Source organism: Ursus americanus, chromosome 28 (assembly GCF_024610735.1).
Source record: "Ursus americanus isolate L20-20 chromosome 28, mUrsAme1.1.p, whole genome shotgun sequence".
In the NCBI taxonomy this organism is placed as follows: Eukaryota; Metazoa; Chordata; class Mammalia; order Carnivora; family Ursidae; genus Ursus; species Ursus americanus.
In genome coordinates, this window is record NC_142154.1 from 26576587 (window position 1) to 26587426 (window position 10840).

General features: G+C 41.5%; 1 protein-coding gene across 6 annotated transcripts in view; it reads left to right on the top strand.

Annotated features, from left to right (window-relative positions):
• FBXO22 (F-box protein 22) overlaps positions 1-10474 on the top strand; it is a 37304-nt gene extending 26830 nt beyond the window's left edge. For all 6 annotated transcript variants that reach the window (XM_045795109.2, XM_045795105.2, XM_045795106.2 and 3 more), the window contains 2 exons: positions 5775-5940; positions 9288-10474. In XM_045795109.2, the coding sequence (XP_045651065.1) occupies positions 5775-5940; positions 9288-9705 (584 nt within the window). In that variant the 3' untranslated portion in view covers positions 9706-10474. The remainder of the gene's footprint in view (positions 1-5774; positions 5941-9287) is intronic.
• Positions 10475-10840: the final 366 nt, after the last annotated feature.

The following is a 10840-nucleotide window of genomic DNA, read 5'->3' on the forward strand; positions in this document are numbered from 1 at the left end:
TAGCTTTTAGTTCTTTATTTCTCCAGAAAGGGATTCTCTGGTGTCTTCTATGCTTTTTTCAAGTCCAGCTAGTATCTTTATAATCGTTATTCTGAACTCTAGATCCGACAGCTTACTAATGTCCATACTGATTAGTTGGTACTGCCTCTTGTTCTCTTTTTTGAGGTGAGTTTTTCTTTCTGTCATTTTGCCAAGAGAAGAATAGATGAACGAGAGAACAAAATACTAAAGGGTAACAACGACCCCAGAGAAATATACACTAAACAAATCAGAGGAGACCCGCGACTGGGGGGAAAAGAAAAAAAGAGTATGATCAGGCCGGTGAATAGAACACAGCCATACACTAGATTTTTGGGTCTATTTTGGTCTCCAAAATTTTAAAGAAAGAAAAACTTCTATGTAGTTAACAAAAATAAGGTTAAATACAATGATGGATGGAGTGTGACTGTAACAATGAAAATTTAAAAAGATTTTTAGAAAATGAATTGATAAGTTGGTTGAAAAAGAAAGAAAAATAATTCATGAAAGAAAGAAAGAAAATTTAAAAAATTGAAGTTGAAAGACTAAGGAATCATGGGAAAAAACCCGTGAGTTCTCTGTGCTGTATTCCCCTACCGCCAAGTTCTGCAGTGCTCATTGATGGGTAACCTTGGTCTTGGCTGGAGGTTGTTGCACATCTTCTGGGGGAGGGGCCTGTTGCAGTGATTCTCAAATGTCTTTGCCCTGGGCAGGATTGTACTGCCTTTGGGGGGGGGAGCAGGTTGAGTAATCTGGTGGGGTTTGCTCTCTGTAGCTTTTGTTCCCTGAAGGCGCTTCTGCGCAGCTTTAGAGGATGAGAGTGAAGATGATGGCCTCCTAATCTCTGGCCCTGGAGGAGGTGAGAACTCGGGGCCCCACTCCTCAGTGCGCCCTCAGAGAAAAGCAGTCAATCACTCCTGTCTCCCTGGTCTCTGTCCGCACTCTGCGCTCACCTGGCCTGGGACCGAGCATTTCTGTCTCTGGCACAAGGCCCGTTTGGAGTCTCCAGACCCAATAGATTCCCGCAGTGGGCTCCTGCGCAGCTCCTCCCGGGGGTGAGGGGACAGAGGGAAGGAGAGTCTCCCCAGTTTCCGCTGCTCAAAGAGCAGTGGCCCGGCTGTGCCGCGGATCAGTTTATGGCAACCCCGAGGTGAGAGCCCACTCCTGGGCTCACTGTTTGCAGCCGGCTTCCCCGCTCTGATACCTGGGAGCTCTGGCGCACTCAGGCACCCCTGGTCTTCCTGTGACCCCGAGACCACACTGTCACAGTGAGGGTTCCATCCCTCACGTAGCCACTGGGAGCAGACTTCTGAAAGTTCTGATTTTGTGCTCCGCTGCTCTGTCGCTTGCTGGTGTAGCCGGTTGATAAGAGGCTCCCTCCCCCTGCAGTTTGTCTTCCCATATGTCGCCTCAGATTCACTTCTCCCCACCTCCTATCTTGCAGAAAGTGATCGCTTTTCTTTTCTTTGATATCCTGTTGAGTTCGCAGGTGTTCAGAATGGTTTGATAGCTCTCTAGCTGAATTCCTGGGACCAGGCGAAATTCCTGGAACTCTTATCAAAGGACTAAGTTTTTAAATTATATGGAGATTTCATAGAGAATCTTGAGGGAGGCTCCTGCTGGGATCAGATGCAAAGCAGAGAAAAATGGTGCTAAGACCTAACTGATGGTACTTGCTTTATTTTAGAAGTGCTCAACCCATGAAAAAATATAAGTGACAGGAAGGCAGCAGGGTCAATGTTCTGTTATGCTTTCCTGGCCTTGTGCTAAACTTCCTTTAGATATGGGAGCAGAGGGCTGGAAAACTCAGACTGTAAGACGCTGGTGAGGGCTTCCTCCCAGGCCACAGTGGTGGCAGAATATAGTCCCCAGCCCACCATACCTCCCACTTCCAGCCCCTGTGCCACAGGCTCCCTGTTTCATGGAGCTGATGTATGGATCTTTTTAAATTTCCTCCCACATACACAGTGACCTAGTTTCTTACTTTATAACATCAGAGATAAGGTGCATCTCAAAAAGCGTGTCTACTCAAAAGCCAGAACAACACAGGTGACCCCCAACCAGTTTTGAGGATAGGATGCAACGCTTCTTTCCCTCACCTCTCAATTTGATGTTTACTTCATATTCATTTAATTCAAGGGGAAATGTTGCCTTTAGTTTTATCATTTCATTATTTGGTGAAACATCTAACTTATGGTCAAGGCCCACTGTTTAAGCAGATTGTATTTTTCTACCTGTGCTCTGTTGAGCCCATGGTAGGTACCAGGCACCAGAATAGGTGTTACTTAATGACGTCTTCTCTTCACTACAACCCTTGAGACTTGCTCCTATCCCAGCTTTAGAGGAAGGATCTGAACTTGATAAAGTCCATTAATTTGCTCAAAGTCATACAGCTGCAAATGGTTGAGCCCGAGTTCTGACCCTGCTCTTACTCCAAAGCCCACATCCTTACTGTGCTGACTTCATACTTACTCCCCTACTGTGAAAAAGGTAGTGTGAAGATCCCAGGAAAAAATGTTGTGGGGAAGGGAGAATCCAGCTTTGGTCCATGAATTGTTAATGTTATTAGCCTCATTTTAAGTAGATGTTTTCTTTGAATTCAATTTTTCTACATCCATTTAGATTCCATCACTTTCAAACAGATCATAAAATAGTTGTCTCAAGAGTGGCTTCTCCAAAAAGAAGAGAAATCTGAACATTTAGACCTGAAGTATTTCCAGCGAGTCCTGGCCAGTCTTTGGAATAGTTCTTCCTATTTTGGCTTTCCTGAATCTGACATGGGTCTTGGTGTCTGGATTTTGTTTTTTTTTATTTTCCTTTTAGCCTTCTAGTTGGTCATAGCTATAATGAATTTATATTCTTCCTTATTTGAAATGAATTTAAGGCAGCTTACACAGATACATACAACATCAGTGGAGGATTTCTGAATTGAGGGAATGTGTAGGAAGAACACAGTGAAACCAGTGTGGAGGGCAATACACAAAATTCATACCTTCAACACTTGCTAGAGGTGGCCCGTGGGTTTTGCTGAGCCAGAGCAGAAGAAGCCCAACTCCTCCCAGTTTTTTGAGAATGGTGATAAATTCTACTGGATTCAAGCGGTTTCTCACGTCGCTTTGTGAATATCAGTGGCACCCCAAGTGAGACTTCATAAAAGCAGTTGTAGGGGCCAAGCCAGTGAGGTCTGGTCATGGAGCTTTGTGCTTCATCTCAGAATATTTAGACCCACTAAAGGAATGGAGGGCCCGCGTGTTCTTTAGGCACTGACTCTGCTGTGACTTTGATCTCACAACTGGATTTCAAATAACAAGGAACTGGAGATGGGGCTGGATAATAAGTACCGTCATCTGCCCAACAAACGGCTGAGCTGGAGAAATGGCTGGTGTGCTTTCTTGAAGTTGAAAGATCTGAGAGACTTGTCCTGGGTGGAGGGCCGTCCTTGTTTCCCCACAGCAGTGAACTGAGACAAGGCTGAAGGCAGTGCCAAGATTTACCTCAAAAAGAGCTGGGTGGTCTTCTCAGGCAAGTGTCCCTTACGCATTTCAGTTTTGAGTGGCAAGGGATTTGAGTTGTTCCTACTGTTGCAGATCTGAAGCTCCAGATGGTCTGTTGGTCCAGTACAGACCCATCTGCTCTGTCAGGCAGCCAGCCAGAGCTAAGGTGGATTTGTTCTCTAAGTGGGGTAGGGGGAAGTCATTGTAGTTTCTCGGTTGGGTGTGTGTGGCTCAGTTGTAGAGCAATACCACTGGAGGAAGATGTGGAAAGCACTGGCTGTGTGTTTGTTAAATAAATGAGGGCGGTTCCTTTAAAATACTCAGATGAGAATGTTTAGTAGACAACTATAAAAGAGGGTCTAGAGTTTAGAAAACAGTAGGGAAGGTAGAGATTTAGAAGCTTTAGGTTTCTGAAACCTAAAACTCTGAAAGGAGGTGTGGGTTTTAATCTGGAATCTACCATGTAACTCTCCTGGGCTGGTCACTTTTCTGGGATTAGAGTCCTTAACTTGTAAGACTAGACAGTTGATCCCACGGCCCTCTTCCAACTCTGAAAATTCATTTTAGAAAAGAAAAAACATTCTCTCCAAATGTGTTGCTCTGGTCTTTGTGGGGAAAAAAGACCTTTTAGTAATGGTTTAGGGTATACGATATCATGAACGTACTAGATATTGTGTATTTTCATTCTCCAGATCAGTGATTTATTGTGTAGAGAATTAGAAGCGGACCAGAGAGGGTGCCTGGGTGGCTCAGTTGTTAAGCGTCTGCCTTCGGCTCAGGTCATGATCCCGGGGTCCTGGGGTCGAGCCCCGCATCGGGCTCCCTGATCTTTGGGACGCCTGCTTCTCCCTCTCCCACTCCTCCCTGCTTGTGTTTCCTCTCTCGCTGCCTCTCTCTCTGTCAAATAAATAAAGAAAATCTTTAAAAAAAAGGAAGTGGACCAGAGGAAGTTACGCTTGATAAGTCATTATTTGGTGTTAGTAATTAGTCATTTCCCCGCCCCGCACCTCAATTTCCTTAAGTGGGTCTTATTTCTGATGACCTTCACCTTAGGTCTGTCAAAATGGAAGTCCTGTGGCTGACTCAGTGGAAACAGAAGTATGTGTTAGGTGTTGGACCTTTTTTCCTGTCCAGTTACAAGTTTGATAATGCCAGAAAATTTCAAATTGATAGTCTTAAAGTGCTCAGAGGCTTGGGTGAAAGCTGTTTCTGGGGGAGTGCAGGAATACAGTGGGTCTCCTTTGGGCTACATCCCCCCCCAGTGGAAGCTGCTTTTTGTCCATATGCTACAAAATTGAACATTTTCCTGCTTTGGAAAGAGTTTGAAATCCATCTTCACTCCCACCCCCTTTCCTGGAAAAGTTGCATTGGGCCTATATGTATTTTCATGATCTATCAGTTTCCTGAGGATGCTGTCACAACTGACCACAAACTTGGGTACTTAACACAACAGAAACGTATGCTGTCACAGTCCGAGAGTCTGAAATCAAGGTGTTGAAAGGGCTGCACTCCCTCTGGAGGCTCTAGAGTGAATCTCTTCTTTACCTCTTCCACCTTCTGGTGGCTGTTGATACTCCTTATGGTTGCATCACTCCAGTTTCTGCTTCTGTGGTCACATTGCCTCTTATGTCTGTGTCTCCTGTATATCTCTTCTAAGGACATTTAGCATAGTATTTACAGAGCCTGCCTGAATAATAAGAGGTGATCTCATCTCAAGATCCTTAATCACATTTGCAAAGACCCTTTTCCCAAATGGGTTCACATTCTTTGGTTCCAGAGATCTGTTGTGGATACATCCGGAGGGGGGACCACCATTAAACACACTACAGGTGGTTGGCACCTTTTCTGTTTCTCCAGATCTTTACGTTATCACTGCTGCTCACTCTGTTCTGTGTAAACCAGTGTTCCCTTCATGCCAGGTGTTGGCCTGGATAGAGATGGCTTACATCAGGCTGCACCTGCAGTGCTGCTCCGTCCCATAGCTGCTTGCTTATTTGTGTTGAGGGTGGGTTGTATTATTTTCAAATAGCCATTTTTTTTAATGGGGAAAGTTAATTGCAACAAACATTTTGAACAGTGTTAAAGTTTGTTAAAAATAAAAAAGGAAACAGGATAGCTTCAGCACTAAGTTGCCCATGACTAGAAGTGCAAGTCATTAGCAGAAACATTTCATTTTGCAAAAATGTAGAAAATAAGATTGTAATAAATTTGATATACCTGTTCGAAGGCTATCTTTAAATGTTGCTCTTCTTTTCTCTACAGGTCTTTTAGATAACCCTGAGCTTCGTGTGGTCCTAGTATTTGGCTATAATTGCTGTAAGGTGGGAGCCAGTAATTACCTGCAGCGAGTCGTCAGCAGTTTCAGTGATATGAACATCATCTTGGCTGGAGGCCAGGTAGACAACCTGGCATCGCTGACCTCTGACAAGTATGTCTCATGTGCTTCTGATTTCTCCTGTGCATGACCAGAAATGTTCTCAGGTTTTTCTTACCTTGGGTTTTAAAATACATGTTTAGAGAATTGTTAGGCTAACAGTTCATTCCATTTTATAATACTCCACATAATTCTGCGTACAGTTAAAGAACAAAATTTTTATGTTTTCTTCTAATAACTTACTCTTAATTGGATTCATACTCTCCTCAAAATTGATTTTCAGCATTGTCTATTGGTATCTCCCCTGACAGCTCTGAACTCTATACAACCGCAGTGATCACTTCCTCTGTAGTTCTGTTTCCTCCTCTAAAAGAAACAGATGCTTAAACAGTGAATCTTCATGGTAAAACTTCTTAGAGCCTCTGATATGCCCAGTGCTATGGAAATCTTCTAGAAAGGGAATGACAGTTCTCAGATCTGTTCTGGACGCCTATTGGTATGACTTTGCACACATTGTGGGAAATGCTATACTAGAGATCTTTTTGAAATGCTTTTTGATTGTTACTAAGGCTTTTGCTTTCAAAGATGAAAAATACTTGCTTCATGGGGCGCCTGGGTGGCTCAGTGGTTAAGCATCTGCCTTCGGCTCAGGGCGTGATCCCAGGGTCCTGGGATCGAGCCCTACATCAGGCTCCCTGCTCCGCTGGGAGCGTGCTTCTTCCTCTCCCACTCCCCCTGCTTGTGTTCCCTCTCTCCCTGGCTGTGTCTCTCTCTCCGTCAAATAAGTAAATAAAATCTTAAAAAAAAAAAAAAACTTGCTTCAGCTATCTTGGGAGACATTACTCCCTTTCCATTTTGAATGAAAGTTTGTAGTATTTTTTGAGATTGAGTTAAGTGGACATTAATATCCAAAAGTAGGAAAATGAAAGCCTCTTCTCCCCAGATGCTTCCTGCAAACACTATAATAACACTATAAACTGTAACACTATAATAACTATATAACACTATTATAACTCTACTATAACACTATATATAACTATATACTATATAACACTTTTCATTTCTCACTATATTTGTGTTTAGTACTTGGATACTAGAGTGGCGAAATGGCAACAGATGTTAGAGATCAGTGTCTTTAAAAGCAGTGTAAATCATCCCAGTTACAATTTCCCTTCTGGAAGTCTCCACTGATGGATCAGCTTCAGCTGATCAGGAATCAGGAAAGGCAATACAGATGATCCTTGAGCAATGCAGGGGATAGGGGTGCCGACCCCTGCACAGTTGAAAGTCCGTGTATAACTTGTGACTCCCCAAAAACTTTACTAATAGCCTAATGTTGACCAGAAGCCTTACTGATAACATGAACAGTAAACATATCTGTGTTCTTACAAGAAGGAAAGGTAAGAAAAGACAATGTTATTAAGAAAATAATAAGGAAGGGGGCGCCTGGGTGGCTCAGTCATTAAGCATCTGCCTTTGGCTCAGGTTATGATCCCAGCGTCCTGGGATTGAGCCCCACGTTGGGCTTCCTGCTCAGCGAGGAGCCTGCTTCTCCCTCTCCAATTCCCCCCTGCTTATGTTCCCTCTCTCACTGTTTCTGTCAAATAAATAAATAAAATCTTAAAAAAAAAATCATAAGGAAAAAACATTTACAGTACTGTGCTTGTCAAGAAAAATCCACATGTAAATGGACACATGTTGTTCAAGGGTCACCTGTAGCTAAGTTGAGGTCCCTGAACTACTGGTGAGGAAAAAGTCAGGAAAGTAAGTACACTGAATTCTAAGCAGTAGGATATCAGACATAGGATTTCTTACATAAATACACCTAATTCTCAGTAATTACCTGTGGATTATTTCTCCTCTTGCCTGATTTTCTCTGTGTCTTTGCTTTTACCTCTAAATTGTATACAATAGGGCAATGATGATTTAATACCTTATTCACCTTTGAAATGCCAGTCTCACTCAGACCAGATGTATAGCATCTGAGATGCGAGCCTATTAGCATGGCCAAGTGTCTGTATCATCTTTTTATACCTACTGTGGGAAATATCCCTGAAGAATTGTTACCCTTTGCACGACACATTAATTTTAATGTGGTCTTCCCACTGTGTCAGTGGGTAAGAGAAGCCATTGAGTAAATCAAAACTCCATTTTAATAGGGTCCAGATACGACCTTCCCAAAAAAAAAAGATAGGTAAGTCATTCTTTGAGGCAAGATACTGATAATGCACGTTGCAATGGTATGCCAAAGAGGAAGTGTAATTAAGTTAAAGGAGCAGTGGAGGACTTCAGAAGGTGGATTCTCCTCAGAAACAGGTGGTACTAAGTGAGCCTTATTATCTTAGTCACTTAAGTTTTTTGAGTTAAGTTTCTTGTTAGCCCAGCGAATGTTGCCCATTTCATCAACTCACATGTTTGTAAACATGATAGAAATATAGGGTATTTGTTTTTCCCCTGTAGGTGTTCACTGTATTATGCTTTATAACCTTGACACTTAATATTTTCTTTACTAAGGATAAGATATTTCCTCAAAAAAAAAAAAAAAAAAACAGGCAAATATAAGCAAAACATGTTTTTACCTTTAGGTTAAGCTGAATTCTATTACTGAAGTAATAAATAAGACACAGCAATGGAATCTTGTTTCTTTATGGACCAAACAACATAAAGCTAAAACTTCTGGAGTTACAGGTTCTTAATAAAATTATCATCCATGATTAAATAGCTAATATATCTTTTTTAGAATGTGACAACCGAGGTAAGGGGGAGAAAGATACCAAACATGTAAATAATACCAGAAAGCTTTCTTTAATAGTTATCATCGTGCTTATGAATAAAATTTCTAAGATTCCTTTTAAGAAAGTGAGAAAGGTTTAAGGACACTTTATTATATCTTTCTAAAAACCCAGTATAGTTTTCAGAAATCTTTGTGGAGAGAGGCATTTGTCCCTCGAATTTGTGACTAAAGAAATAGTTGCTTATTTCATAGATCTGCTTCCCTGTGTTTCTTAAGTGTATTCATAGTTTAATTTTTTTTTTTTTTTAAAGATTTTATTTATTTATTCGACAGAGATAGAGACAGCCAGCGAGAGAGGGAACACAAGCAGGGGGAGTGGGAGAGGAAGAAGCAGGCTCATAGCGGAAGAGCCTGATGTGGGGCTCGATCCCGTAACGCCGGGATCACGCCCTGAGCCGAAGGCAGACGCTTAACCGCTGTGCCACCCAGGCGCCCCCATAGTTTAATTTTTAATCCCTGTTACATGGCTTTTATCTGGGAACGTGAGCCTAAGACTAGGTGTAGGCTCTTAAAGGCAGCACCTCCTAACCAGTGAATCAGCAGTTTTCTATTACACTTCATATTTTGTTTTATGATGTATCATCACAGTATTCTAATTTAATTCCAGACACCCTCTGGATATTGACGCCACTGGTGTGGTTGGACTGTCATTTAGTGGACATCGAATCCAGAGTGCCACTGTGCTACTCAACGAGGATGTCAATGACGAGAAGACCGTTGAGGCTGCAATGCAGCGCCTTAAAGCGGCCAACATTCCAGAACGGAATACCATTGGCTTCATGTTTGCATGTGTTGGCAGGGGCTTTCAGTATTATAGAGCCAAGGGGAATGTTGAGGCTGATGCATTCAGAAAGTTTTTTCCTAGTGTTCCTTTATTTGGCTTCTTTGGAAATGGAGAAATTGGATGCGATCGCATAGTCACTGGGAACTTTATATTGAAGAAATGTAATGAGGTAAAGGATGGTGATCTGTTTCACAGCTATACAACAATAATGGCACTGATTCATCTTGGGTCGTCCAAATAAAGCCTCCTGTAAAGTGGCTTTCACAATATATAATTTTCGGGCTCTGCCTTTCCTAGCAAAGGGAAACTGGGATATGTGTATTTAAAAAATAATAATAACTTTATATATCAGTTTTGTAGCTTTGACTCTCTAAAGATTATATTAGGGGTAGTTTTTAATAAGTTGGATGAAGGACAACTTTGTACGTAACCTAACACAAACAGAATTGAGAACTTTTGCATCATGAGGCACAACCCTGATTACGGCTGTATTGTACCAGATTGTGTAGCTGCTGTGTAATGTGACATTATAAATAGTCTTCTGCATAGGAAGATTGGAAGAGGATTCATCAGTAGGATGGAGATTTAAGACATTCCATAACTACCTCTGCATTATTAGATCTTTTAGCAAAATTATGAAGACATTTTTTTCTCCCTTAATGAAGGAGAAAAAATATATGGATAGCTTGAGAAATCTTTCTCTGCTTTACAATTTTACCGATTTTCTTCAGAAGCTGTAACAAAAGTATTACTGACTTTTTACTTATTTGGTAAAAATTAAATAACTATTTTTGTTCTAATACCCTAAAGTTGCTTAGTCAAATAAGTTGCCAAGACTAATCAGTATTTTATTACTTTATAAGGAAAAACTTTCCTTTTCCCTCGATGAAGAAATTGTAAGGGAAAATACTTTTCTTCACCTAGTTCTATATAGCTAACTGGCAGACCAGAGCATTATGTCACCTTATTTTGGTTTTATACCAATAAAATATACCATGGAAACACACTCAGACAGTGTTTTATATATCATTGCTTTTGGTGAGTGAATGACAGAAGTAAACAATACTTCAGAAATAAAAACCCGGAATAGTATTTGTCAGCTAGTAAATCCTGCCATGTTCCCAGTAGAATGATTTTTAAGCTTATATTTCTAACTATGCTCATATCTATATGAGATATGTTCAGAGAACTCCAATTTTCCCCAGTGCCCTTTCTTCACAGAGTGAGAGAACCTTTGATTTTCAGCTAGGCACATGCCTGCCATAACAAAGACTACATTTCCCAGGGTCCCTTGCCATTGACTGTTGGGGCCAGTGAAATGTATGAAGTGTGACCATTTTTTTGGCCTTTCTCAAGCGTGTTGCTTAGAAGTAGAT